The sequence below is a fragment of the Fulmarus glacialis genome, unplaced genomic scaffold (assembly GCF_000690835.1).
Source record: "Fulmarus glacialis isolate BGI_N327 unplaced genomic scaffold, ASM69083v1 scaffold8677, whole genome shotgun sequence".
Lineage (NCBI taxonomy): Eukaryota > Metazoa > Chordata > Aves > Procellariiformes > Procellariidae > Fulmarus > Fulmarus glacialis.
In genome coordinates, this window is record NW_009224144.1 from 73,177 (window position 1) to 87,404 (window position 14,228).

At 40.7% G+C, this 14,228-nt stretch overlaps 1 protein-coding gene across 1 annotated transcript in view; it reads right to left on the bottom strand.

Annotated features, from left to right (window-relative positions):
• PARD3B (par-3 family cell polarity regulator beta) overlaps positions 1-14,228 on the bottom strand; it is a gene marked incomplete at its 5' end in the record, with an annotated part of 291,514 nt that overhangs the window by 47,192 nt on the left and 230,094 nt on the right. The window contains one exon of the mRNA XM_009582067.1: positions 278-413. Coding sequence (XP_009580362.1) covers positions 278-413 — 136 coding nt within the window. The remainder of the gene's footprint in view (positions 1-277; positions 414-14,228) is intronic.

The window sequence follows — 14,228 nt, forward strand, 5'->3', positions numbered from 1 at the left end:
ACATGTGACAAAGTTTGGCAATGACTGTGTATCTTGGGCCTAAAGAGAGGAAACCTGGGCCTAAATCAAATACAGTGAACAGACAAGTTATTTTTAGCCAAGTTTTCATGTTATTAATGTTTTCTTTGGTGGGCTGGCATTAACGATTTCTCCATTCCTACAAACCCCCCAAATTCATGTTAAGCTGACACAGGGTTTCTGGAAAACCCAAACAAATCAGCACCTTCTTCTAACCCTGAACATTGCAAAAGCACTTTGCATCATATTGTGGACCTACCCAACGCTGGTCATAATCAGATGGCTGTGTTCTGCCTTCGTCATCCTCATAGAAAGGTAAGCCTTCTCGCCTGGCCTGATGATACTCCTTCCGTAACTTCTGGATACGATCAGCATTCCCACCACCTGCGCAGCCACTGAGAAAAATAAAATTGCTAAATAAAACTCATATGTACACACATACCTAACAGTTACCAGGTACCCACATGAGCACACACACAGAATTGCCACACCTGAGACAAATGGATTATGAACGTTTGATTCTCCTGACTTGCATAGTGCCCACTGGCCCATATCATGCTTATTGTTGCTTTCTTGTATTAATAAAGCTGCTCATTGTGAACTTGATCCCCATTTTTAAAAAAGCTGTCCCTGTCCAAAGAACTTAACAATTCCAGTACAAGACAAGAGGCAACAGATGGATGCAGACAGATGGGGGAGCACAAGGAAACTTTTAACATTCCTATGAGCAGCTATAAATGGCTATCATATTTTAATAATAATAATGATGATGATGATGGTAAGCTGCCAGAAAAATGTTTCCTTTTGCTCCCACGCTAAATGTGGAATTTCCCTAAAATTACATTTATTCAAGGTAAAGAATAGACTATATTCACAGAGAAGCACAGAAATAAGTTTTATCTCATGAACAACCACCTCGCTCCCAATTTCACAAAGAACTAAAACATCAGCCATGACAATACAGGGGAGGCAAGAGAGGTGGAAAAGCACACTATTAAATCTTGTCACCATTTTTTTTAAAGTGGTAATTAAACAGTAATCCACTTAGTAATCCACAAAGACTAAACTGCATACACTGCAAACTGCCGTGGTAAAGCTAGGGGAGTTGCTCAGTTTGTGAAGTTAAGCACATGCCTGTCTCTGCGAATTTTGAACTTGGTGAGCCTTCCGAAACCTTATAGCTGGACTTGTACAACTGTGGAAGCTCAGTCTATACCTGGAAGGATTAAAAAAAAAAAAATCCTGAAAATGCCTAAGAATTCAAAAAAACATAGCCACATTGAAAAGGAATAAAGTAAAAGTTTCTCGCAGCTATTTCCAGCCCTGCTCTAGTCAGCACTGGGGTGAATACTGACTGTATGGCTCAGTAGCATTTACTGGCATTCACAGGGAATTGTCATAGAATTTATTTGTGGCCGCTCCTAAACTCAGACCATTGTTATTGCAGCACATCATCATATATTCTCTTAATCTGCAACCTTAACTCTGCCTCACCAACAATGGGCTATAGAGTTACAGATTTATTCACATGAGCACAGACTCCGTGGAGCATCTTGTCACACTGCACTGCACTATGAGTATGCCAGAATCTAGGGAAGCCTTTTATAGGATTTGCATAGCAATCCGAATTTGGAAAGCACGTACAAAAGATTGGACATAAACCTATCAGTTCAATAATAAGTAGCTTCTAGTATCTAATAGCAATCTAGATTGGTTGGAAATTAATTACCAGTGAAGGGAAATTCCACGTGGGGTGCAAATGCAACTGAATATGCAGCCAGGATTGGAAATGTTTACTTTCCGCATCAGTATGTTTCCATGAAAAATCAAACACTTAAATTACTTGCCTTCCCTGGATCCTAAGTTATCCAGCCCCTCTACTCTACGAAGTCCCAGAGGTTTCAAGCTTCTCTGGCTGACTTACCAAACTCTTCCAGAGCATACGAAATTTTTCTCATGATCTGCCAAGACAGTGCAGAAAACTTGCACAAACTCTGTGGACTATTGAGAAAAAACCAGTACATTCCCTTTTCCCCTTGATTCCTTCCACAGATAAATGCCTCTGTTCCTTGCATGAATTCTTGTCAAAGAGTGGAGAACCATTTCCAGTTTGCAAAACACTGGAATTGAGGACTAGCTAATGGAGGCTATCACTTAGAACAGTGAAGCTTGGTCCACAGCTCATGAGCAATACAATACCTGTGAAATTCCCTGACTTTACTTGTGAGTATAGATAAAGCATTTAATTAGGGCTGCTAACATACAGATAAGCCCAAGGTATTGTCCCTGTTGCTTTGCCAACATCATTACCCAAAGCAGCACTAGCTAAGAGAGGGAAACACTGAAATACAGGCAACGGGTCTAGTTTGATTCCAGCTGATCTGGCTCCCTGCAGTTCTCTGCAAACTGTATTAGCACCTGCCACCAGTGGCCTACTGCCACATACCCCTTTCTACCTCCAGGCATTTTGGCTGGAGAGGTAATCTGAAAATACCATACAGGGTTTTTTTTCCCCCTTTTTTAAATGAAATCTGAGGTTGATATATTGTAAGAGGCAGTAACAGCAGCCTGTGCTCCATTTACTGCAGATCTCCTGTAGGTGAGCTTCCTTCTGCTTAAACCCATCTAGCCAGCAAGTGGAAGTAGGTGCTGCAGAGATCGAGCTGATTATGCATATTAAAAGACCGGGCCTGACAGCTTTTTCTTTGGCAAACCTCTGCTACACCATATTAAAGTACAAACCCTAACCATGAGAATGAGTAGGAACGTTTGAATGAAAGATAGCAGCACATGGGAAGTTATCCATCTGGATTAGCGTGAAAACACAAGCATAGTCTCTGTGGAAACAAGCAGCTCCATGAAGTCTGATTTCCTGTGCTTCTCTCCTGTGGGTTCTCTGGTGTCCGATAATGGGACTGAGTTCACACCGCAGCATTTCTCCCCAGCAAGGGCATACGTTTGGGCCTTTCTAGCAGGCTGCTTATTTTCATGAAGCTTAGTGATCCAGTATCTTTTGAACATCGAATCACCCATTGAGTCTGGTCGAAAATGGCCAGCAGGTTCAGAATTTGTTAGAAAGGTGGGGGGAACAGTTTGGAACAGGGTCGGTCAGTACATCAGCTTCATTTTTTCAGGAAACAGTTAAAGCTCCACAGCTTTTTTTCCCCCTCCATCACTGTTTATAGGCACAAATATAAAAGACATTGGCTTTTCAAAGAGCTGCATTCTAGCTTACCATGAAAGTTTTACCCACTCCTGAGTAATGGGAGATGAATATGACGCCCTGTGCAATGCTCATGAAACAGTTCTGAATTTCAAGTTGGCTCCTGACAATTATGTGAATATATGAACCACATTCAAACTCACCAGATGAATTCAATCAGCACTGTGCAAATATCGCATACATAATCTATTAGTTTACCCCAAAGAAACTGAAGCATTGAATTCAAACAGAATGAAGTCATCAGTAATAAAAAAAGGAAACTGATAAGGCAATATTAAAAAAAAACAACACAATTTTCCAAGATTTGCAGAGAAGATCATACACTGACTGTAAACTATTCTCCCATCTGCCTACAAATACATAATTAAAAAATATTGGCTTGATCAGATAGCAGTTCTCAGACAGGCAAACAGCAGATGAATACCAGTTCAAATGTTTCGGATGCATGACTATTTATACTGAAAAGGAACCTGAACTTACAGAAGAAATATAAAAACAATACTCCAATCAAAGTCAATTTATATTAAGGAGACTTACTCAAGCTTTTCAGCAAGCCTAGTAAGTACAGCAGACAGATTTCTGTTACAGTAGCTTTACATTTAATGTAGTGCTCCCTCCTTGAGGAGATATAAATATTACAGTCCTCATGATATCTACAATTTTGTGCACAACTCACTTCCCTGACATGGCTCCCTGTGCTATACGTTCTTCAGAGAACCACACAACCACACATTTGCCATTCCCCTCCACCACCACGTGTTCCAGGCTCTAACATTTAATCTACCCATGGACTTCTCCGTTGTCACGACAAGACTGTAAGAGAACCGTCCACTCTGCATTTTGTGATTGATATCAGAACGATTTCCCAAAATTGTGCTACATGTAAGGAGACTGATTCAGAAGCAGCTGATACTGGGATAGAACCTGAAGCTTTCTGGGGAAGTTTTTAGATCATGTTTAGGTGGGGGAAAAATCTCTGAGAAACTTTACAAAGAGTTTAGCGAAGACTCAGATGCTGATTTCAAACAACAGGAACAAAACCTGTCCAAAATCCCACACCACAAACAATCTTAAGAGAAGTTCAACAGTTCTTCGAATAAGCTGCACACACTGCAAGGATTTTTTTGGGAAATAGAAAAAAAAAATAATAAATAATCTTATATGAACATTGAAAAAAGGAAAAAGCACATTCCTGTCAGCCATTCTGTAGTTTTGCTAGATACAATCCTTACAAACCAAAGCCTTCTTCTGGCTTGGGAGAAAAAAAAAAAACAAGTCTGTGCAATCGTTCTAACCCACGCTGCTGGGGTGCTGGGGCTGTACTACCAACTAGATAAACAACTGCCAGAAACCACCATCTTCTGCCCTGTGCCTGAATCTGTCAGAGGCACTACACAGGTTCCACCTTGCCCACTGCGACTGTAAAGGGACCTGCTACAAAACAGCCACTCAGCTGATAGAGTTGGAATAAGCATCCCAAAACAAAAAGGAAACCATAATTTGGCACAGACTTAGCTTCAAGCTATCTCTAACATTATGTAAAATATGACTGTGAAATTTCATCCCATCATCTCTGCAGAGATAGATGAACAAGCACCATAGCAATAACATTATATAGCCAATATGACAGACAAGTTATTTTTTTTCAAAGAATCAAAACATCATCTCCAGTATTTAATACATATGGCTCAGGTTTTGCACAATAAAATCTCCCCTCTGTTCTTCCTCTGAGTCGCTAATCTGGATTTCAATCATTCAGGTTAAAAATGTCATTTTTTAAATTAGTGACTTCTTACTGCAGCTCTCTAGATACAAAATTAAAAACAAGTGTTGCACGTACGGAGTAAGATGAACCACTTAAAGCTGTATATAAACATACATTTAAAGAGGCAATAAACATTTTGTTTCCAGTGGTTTTCCTAAACACATTAATATTGCACAGGTCTTTTTTGCCAGCCACTTCTTTCAAACGCTGATTTCACCCAGCTGACTGTCAGCCTCCAAACAAACAACCGGTGCTTCCAACTTAAAAAAAAGAAAAGAAAAAGAAACAGAAAAATTATTCTTTTAGCGCATTTTCCATTAACAAACAAATCCAGGACAAAACGTGATTCACAGACTCAAGAGAATGGACAATCTTCCATTCATAATCTGCTATAAAACAAAACTCATTTTATATCCTGAAAGGAACATAGTGGTCTGCAAAGATATACAGTATAAGGGAGTCCAACAGAGCATGTAAGAGTATCTTTCACTTAGGATAAAACTTTCATTTTGAAGTTATAACAAATAAATATTTGATACATTACTCTTTCAGTTCCAGCCCTTGTCTTTCTACCCTGAAGTATTACACTGCTTATGAAGATACTCCTGCAACCTCAATCATAAGAGGGAATAAAAAGAATGGTGGGAAGCGATAAAAAGAAAATCAATGATAAGAACCTAATTCTACAGCATTTCAGCTTTCATCTTTGTCAACCACCAAGAGAAAGAGAGTTTAGGAAGAAATGAACATTTGTTGTTTTCATATGCACTTGAGTAAATGAATGATATTGCAATGAAAGACTTGTCAGAAATACCTTGCTGACACCACTGATATTGCCTTGCAGGCTCAGGAATCATCTTTGATGTTCAGCCAGAGTCAGCCTGGGTTTTGGCTATATACACCCCACGCTGAGGACCCAACTTAAGAACGATGTCTTTCTAGCTAAAACCATGCAAATGGTTTTACTGGTCTCCGTAACACTTGCTTTCTTGCTCTGGGCAGGAATACCCTATGTATACCGTCTTTATCAATGGAGAGGGGCCCCAGTAGGACACTTGTTTTGGAAACCTGTGCAAAGTGACTGGGAAGAAGACTTTCAGCCCAGTTCCGTTTAGACAGGACTCTCTTGAGAGGGTCTGTATAGATGGGCTGACATGAGAAGCATTAGATGGATATGATTCCCTCTATCCATATGTACATAAATACATATAAAGTCAAGAATCATAAACAAACTGCAGGAAAACATACTGAAGAAGCTATTTACACTTATTTAAGTTTATTTGAACTTATATACTAAAGTCCCTGAGTCTTAATCTGCTTTACAATATTTAAAAAAGTCGTAACTGTGCTTCAGTGGAACATATGCTGTCACCTTTCAATTCTTTAGGCTAACATAAAAGCAGTGCAACCACTTCTGTCCAAAAGGTCACAGACTCCTAGGGCAGCGCATGACTACCATTTGTCTCAATGTAAATTGAGTCCTATTGACCCTGTAACATCACTACTGACCTCTTGACATTAGGAGCTTAGTAGAAAGAAAGAAGATGATATTCTTAGGTTCCTACAGACTCATTAGGAAGAAAAAAGGGAAGAGAACCTTGCATGATATGAATCAGCAGTGTCATTAACCTTTTCTTTCCCCAAATAGTTCATAATATGTTTACAGAAGCCTCAAAAGAACGATTTGAAGATTGAGACCAACAGATTTGTATCACTTTCAGTTCTTCCAAACTGTTTATAAAATATCTCTCAGTGGCTTGACATAAAGCATCCTTTTATGTTTCCCTCCTTTCACATGACATACAACACCTTTTCCTGTTTGTCATGGCAGATGGCCTAGACATTCAGATGAGCATCATCTTTTCAATCCAGGCCACTTCTCATCTCCATTACTCTCTGTTATAACTTAGAGTTGACTACAGCTGGCCAGAAATAATGGGCAGTATAGCCTAATTTGTTGCTTTGCAGAAACGAAATTGGCACACTGAGGTTTAACTTCACCGTAACAGCAGATATAGTATGTGCCACTCTAACAGAAACAGGTTATTTGCAATCAAGTAGGAAGGAAAGAAAAAAAGTGGGCATTTTCTTGTTTGTAGCCAGCTTGTCATCTTTACCTCAAAGAAAAGACATTTTTTTCTTTTTTTCTGCTCAATGTATTGTGCCTCATCAAGGAAGCCAATCACCAGATTTTAACTGATAATAAAAAAAAGATGCCTTACAGTTCAGGATGGTTAATGGCAATGTCTGTTTCTGGCATGTGACCAGTTTACTGCTGTCTTGTTGATCCGAGATGTGCACGTGTCTCCGAAGGGCTAGGAAAGCTGGGAGATTAGGGACTCGGCTGCTGACAACAACCAAACTCTCTATAAACAATACACAATGAAAGTAATGAAAAACAGATTTTCCTGGTATTTTCAGTAGCCTCTAGACAATGCAACAGTTTCTGGTTTCTTCACTAAAGATGATATCAATTATGCCTTTTATTCATCATGCAGAAGTCACGTGTGAGGCATAATTGAGGGCCTTCTCTCCAAGGTAATTTCTTCTGGATTTACACGGCAAAGTACTTAAATTGCCTTTTTTGGCACTTTGTATTACAACACGGCTTGGGAGGGGGTATTTTACTTTACTGATGTAAAGCAGCTGGCATATTTACAATAGATAGGTCACATCAACACAGAGCAGATTTTCAGCCCTCCAAACTCCATTTACAGCAGCTTTAACAATTCAACAAAGCAAATGCTGAATGCTAAACTCTTGTGCGGAAATGTAGCTCTATTTCTTAATGGCTATCACACCTGCCTGCAACAGGCAGCTAGTTTTTTTCACTTGCAGACTATTGCTTTTTGCACTACAGTTTATTAAACGTATCGCTAAAGCTGAGATAATAAGTACTTTACAGACTTCCAATGAATTAGCCATTCAAGAGTCCCTCAGGAATTCCCTTTAGCACACAAAGCAAAGGCAGGAGGGAGAGAAGGTGACAATTCAGTGCAGTCTTAATTTCTGCACTCCCTTGTGAGGGAAGAATCGAGGATCTAAGAATTCACTCACAGTAGATGCTGCTGCCCATGTTCTAAAACATATTTTGTTGAAAACTACAAAGCCCGGAGTAACTATCCGTTTTCTCCCAGAAATTACCTCTCCAAGTTTCACACTAGGGACTATATCCTGCTCTTCGTTACACACATGCAAATCTATGCCACTGGCAGAGCGGCAGCAACTAATCCTCTATGTGGTTTGTTTTTGTAATACGTGACTTAGGCAGAAATGAGGTAGAAATCTCAACCTCAACTCAAAAATAAAAGTCTCTGTGTCTGTAATTCTGTTACAGATATAGTTTACATTAAAAAAAATTAATTTATACCATGTGCAAAGCATCAGGGAAAAGCATAGCTCTCATAGCCAAAATGCATCCTCGCTATAAAGTTGGCTTTTTTGGGTGTTTTTAATGAATGGTCACTACGAGGATAACATTAGTCCAGCATTAGGACTTTTACGGGAAAAAAATACAAATGTAATTTATCTTTTTAAACTATCAGCTGCATTTCTAAAGCTTTAAAGTCTGTAGCTTCCAGCGGCCTTTTGTCTTTCTGCCATGGCAGGAATATCTTGGACAGCTGTAAGAGCTTTGTAAGCTATCTTTCTCAAAATCCATTAGCTAATTCAAGGAACCTAATTAGAGCTGCCATTTTGATGGAGCATATTGAATGCTCTGTATAAACTAGTAACACCATCAATGTTTATTAAAAATTGCAAGAACCAAAGCTCTCAGTTCCATATAAATATTAATGGACAGATACACAATACTTATTGAAATACATACAGCGTTATGTCCACAGCAATACACACAGGTATACTTACAACCTAGTGTGATGCATTTATTCACAAAGGCTGAAGTACAGAAGCAAAACCTAGGGACAATTTTACACAAACCGTTGAAAATTGACCGGCTTCCATTTACACTATCCTTATGTGCATTAAAGGAAGCAAAGCACACTAAAGATGATTTGTTTCTTGTGTTTTTCCTGAGTAGTGTGCTGACAATTTGGAGTGTATTTTGAGCTTACCTCAAGAATGCACTCCAGCTGGAACCGTTTTATAGCTCCTCTTAAACCAGCCACTCCAATCACCGTACTTTGTAGACATTTACACATATTCCAGTACTACGCTGTTTAAGGGCATCCAAAGATTCAAAGGGAATTTGCACTGTAGAGCTAAACTCAAATTTTGCTGTAGACAGCAACAAAATCGGTAAAAGGAGCCAGACATCTGGAGCAATGCTCTCCTACATTATGCTGCGTAGAAGCCCAACTATAATGAAAAAGCAACTCGCAGACAATGACACAACATGAAATACTGACCATTCTAAGAATATATCAGAGACCTAATTAAGTTAGGCTGTACAAGCATATGCCTTTGGCTGCAGAAATAAAAAGTTTTCTGGCTACTTCACAGCTTCGTTTTTAACTTGATACTTCATAAATGGAACTGCAGAAAACCTCATATGTTACCATTTCAATCTGACGTACACTTTCATACGCATCTAACAGTGCCTGAATTCTATTTATATGTACAACTAAATATACGTGCATAGAAAAATCATCAGATTCGCTACAGAAAGACAGCAGATGTTCTTGTTAAGCCACTGGCACATGCAAGGTGAAGCATGTAAGCCTTATAAGGAAAGCATTTAACGTTCCAACTACAAGCTAAAGAAAAGCAAAGACAACAAATGAAATTATTTCTAACGTATTTTACTAGCTGCGAGTGCAATGCACAGCAGAATGAAAGCACCGTTGAGCATGCTCGAATGACTCTTACAATACATGGGGCTTCTCACAGAGGGGAGTATAATCCATACGTACTCTTTGGAACATCCTAACTGCAATATAATGATCCAAAGTTCACTTCTGAATATATACTAAAATGACACACGAAGCATTTAACAGATGTGCAAGAGAAACAGGCTTAATTACATTTTCTACACTGCAGTAGTGCAAGGGGCTAAAAATTTTATGACAATCTTACCATGGGGACAACCCTGAAGGTAAATTCATTTTAGTTCTCTGACAGGGCAGTATTTCCAAACTACAGCTGAGATCTGAGCAGTTTCACAGGAACACGCTCAAAAGTCAAAACATCAGTTACCACTAGCTTCTCTCAGGAATTATATATGGCAAATTTAGCTTGTGGTTGGTTATTGCTCAACAGAAACCCTGCCAGATGCTGAAGTGGTTGATGGATTTTGCAAAGTTCTGCCGCCTTCATGGCCACCCTGCCTACCCTTCCAGCAGCCTCGCTCCTCAGGCACCTCTCCCCCGCGCAGCTGGGCTCCTCCTAGCACAGTTGTTTTGTTCACATTCGCAAAGACTGGGGAGCGCACATTCCTTCAACTAGCTCTCATCACAAGCTCCACATCAACAGAATTAAACACTTTATAAGCCGAACTGCATTTCGGAGAAATATTTCTGAACTCAGGGGCCTAAAGTTAGCAGTGTAACTTTACTACTTTTTATTATGTAGGCAATGGAAGCTCCTGGACTTCCAGACATGCACAGCTTTGCTAGATCCTTCTTCTTACAGCTGCAGCTCCACTGCGCTTCTGAAATTACTCGACTTTTCCACTTGGAGAAGTCAGGGCTGATTTTCAGGTGTTTAAGGTTGAAGGTAAGCACTAGTCCTTTTCAGGGGGGAAAAAAAAAAGTTTTGAAAAACAATAAATTAAAATGGAAAAAAAGAAGTAATGGAATCTTCAAACTACACACAATCATTTCCTGGTGTATCTAACCTGGAAAAAGAAGAGCAAGCCTATCTCTCTGCATTTGGGAAGTCCCAGAAATGCTAAAGCAGATGTTCTGGTTCAGGCCCATCTCTATCTCTACAGAATGACTCTCATATGGTTTCAACTACCATGCTTAGAGACACACCTTACAAATCCTTCCACATCTGTTTTTGTCTTGCTCCCCTCATTCCCTGTTCTCATCCTGATGTTTGGAAGTCTTTCCCTTTATACCTTTCAGCCAAGGATGCCAATTTCCTCCACTCACTTATTGGCTTCCCATACAAGCACACCGCTGTCCCACAGGCTGCTCTAGTACAGAAACACCTCCCCTGATGCGCCTAGGTCAGCATTTCTCCTTCCAGCACTCCTTGAAACCCATCTCCCAGAAGCACTTCACAAAGCAGCCTGCCAGGAATGATGAGGCCATAGGTGGCTTGGGGCACCCAAGAGCACTTCTTCCTTTCTTCACTGGTTCAAATGAGTGTGCTCATGTCTTACACGCTAGCAGAGCATTAAACTTGCAGTACCAGTAAACTTCTCTCTACTCTGAAGCACCTACTTATTGCCCACAACTCTGCCCTGACCCAGCACCCCTCCTTTAGCCTCCCAATCCTCTGGTTGCTCCAGCATCCTGCCTCTTCTCCGTTCCTATTCTTGTCCCGCCTGGCCATGGCATTTCTTAGGCTTTTGCATTCAAATCAGCTCACCCTCTCCCTCCCTGGAAGATGGGGGGTAAGGGCAAGGGGACACTCATCACGCCCTGTTCACCTCATCCTTCATTCCTGCACCAGGAACCTCTCTGGTCCCTGCAGCCAGGAGAACCTACTACTGGAAAAGCATGTCTAGGCTCTGGCAGCTCAGGATGAGCACTTTTGGTGAAGTCAGCAGCCAAGTTTCTATCATGTGTGTGGGAAGTACTCTAAATCTTCTAACTCAGTCAAATTGTCACCGTTCAAGGGGTGGCAAAAGGCACAGTCTGGTATAAGACTAGGCTGTGTTCCCTTCCTAAATATAAAGGCCCCGTTCCAGCGTATGGAAAGGCTACAGCTTCTTATTGAAAGAATCATATGCTTCTTATTTTTACTTTTTACACAGACAAAACAACCCGTTGTCTTCTCCATCCAGGCCCCACCAAAACCGCTGTCACCATGTTCCATAAAAATTCAGCTTCAGCACACCTCTTACCTGGATATTTTCAACCCAAATGGTTGAAGGCTGGTTATTAACAGGTGGAAATACAGTTTTCCAATGGAAGTCAGGCCAGCAACTCCCCTCACAACTGGCGCAGTCCGCGTTCATATGGCTGTCCCCCTCCCTGCCCTATAGGACTGCGTGCTCCCTGCTCCAGCGGCTGGCTATGCGTTCCTGAAGGCAGCATAAAGCTGGTTTGCTCCTGGCATCTGCGGGATGAGTACTCCTTAACAGCAACCGCAACACCTTTGTGGTACAGCCTGGTAAGCACATAGTACTCCTGCATGTGCTCCAGATTAAGCTGGAGTCAGCTTAATGAGAGACTTAATTGATGAGTGCTACTTCCTCCACTTGTCCATTAAGATAAGTACAGCACATGGACATTTCAACCCATCAAAGATGAGAAAATGCATTAATTTTGGTTTTCTTAGAGCTGTTAATAAATCTGACACTGTCTGGCAGTTTTCTTCATTTCCTACCATTTGACAGATACTGTGATCACAAGTTACAGAAGATGTTTTTCCTCTGAAATTATCACTCTGGTAATACAAGCCAGAAGGAAACTTTATCAAGATACCAAGAAGCTGGGTATCGTTTTTATTTTTAACTTTATGCGGCTGGTTTGTGAATATCTCAATGTGATAAAAAAATAAAATTCCATCCGGTACTATTAAAAATACATATACACACACACATTACAAATGACTGTATTACAGCAAATAATCACACTGTGTATTTATTAGTAAAAGTCAGTATTCCTCTCATATAATCAACCTGGCTCTACTTAGACCCCTTTACTGTAAGAACTCCTGCAACTGTTTTCTTCCTCTTTGTCTCTCTCAAATTGACATTTGTATAGAATCAAGAAAAATCTTCCTTAATAATTTTTCATTACTAATGGCTTTTTTTGGTATGTGTATTTGGGAGGAGGGAAGGCAAAGGGCAGGAAAAAGCAGCTTTAAGTGCTCTGCAAATGATCCTTCTGAATCTGGGCCTCATAAATCCTATCAAATGTTATATTTCATCAATAGACTGGAAAAGCTTTTTTCTCTGCAATGATGAAGCCTGGCTTTAAAATTTATGGTTTCATTTTAGAAATGGACTATAAAAAGAGCCTGACTTAGCTGTCTATCAACTGTAGCTGACATTAGCAAGTTAGGTGTGGACTTCCAAAGTGTTATATGTATTTTTTATTTATTATACATGCACATACATACATATAGAGATATATGAGGACATGTATATCACAGTGGGTTTGTGCATGCATAAGTACACAGCTGGCGTTCTAAAAAATTTTTTCTTATGAAACCATTTTCTTCCAATGCAAGAGGATCCGAGATATTCAGCAGATTAGATTGCAAAGTGATAAAAGTGTCCAGACCAGAGTTGGCTCAAAGATCTGCAGCAACACAAGCAAATTGCATTTTGCTGCCCAAATGATTGAGATAAAGTAGTTTATTTTGTTCTCATTCGTGGGGTGGCAAAATGCAATTCAGCAATGGCAAAGCAAGTTTCAGGGGGAAGCAGGGAAGATTTCAATAGGCTGTGGGGGAAAAAAAGAGGAGGAGGGCAGGAAAGGACCAAAAAGTTTTAGGTGGGGGAAGACAATTAGCAAAGGACTGATAGATTGGGGAGGAGGGAGTGCAGAGCTTCTGCACCTCTCATGCATGGGGAGGGAGGGAGACAGACAGCTTCCCCTGCCTCTGTGCAACTCTCTACCTCTATTCCCTTCCACAAGCCCTGGAAACAATTCTGCCTCCCCAAAGAGCCGCTCCTACTTGCTCTCCTGCACTCCTTGGGGAAGGAAAGCGCTGCGAATATGGCTCCTATTCCTGTTGCTGCCACCACTGATGGGAGCCATGTGTGTGCCACAGCTGTCTTCTACAAGCCCAAAAGCTTCCTCTGGCAGCCACAACAGCAGCTTCCTCAGATGGAGGAGGACACAGTCTGTGCATGCTGCTGAAACACCCGCTCCTCCTCTCCTCCCTCACCAGCAGAGCTGGAGGTCTGCAGCCAGTGACTACGACTTAGTTCCCCCTACGCTTAAAAGCAGCCTCAAAGGTACTGCTCCCCAAAATCCTCAAGCAAACCACGTTTACAATAAAAACCAGATAAGTAAAGTGACATAGCTGCAGCCAGAGAAGTGAAGCTCCACTCTGAATGAATCTCTCTCCATCCGCTACAGAAGAACCTAGTTTACGTGAAAACAGCAAATCAGATCATGCTGTTGAGCATTATGTGAA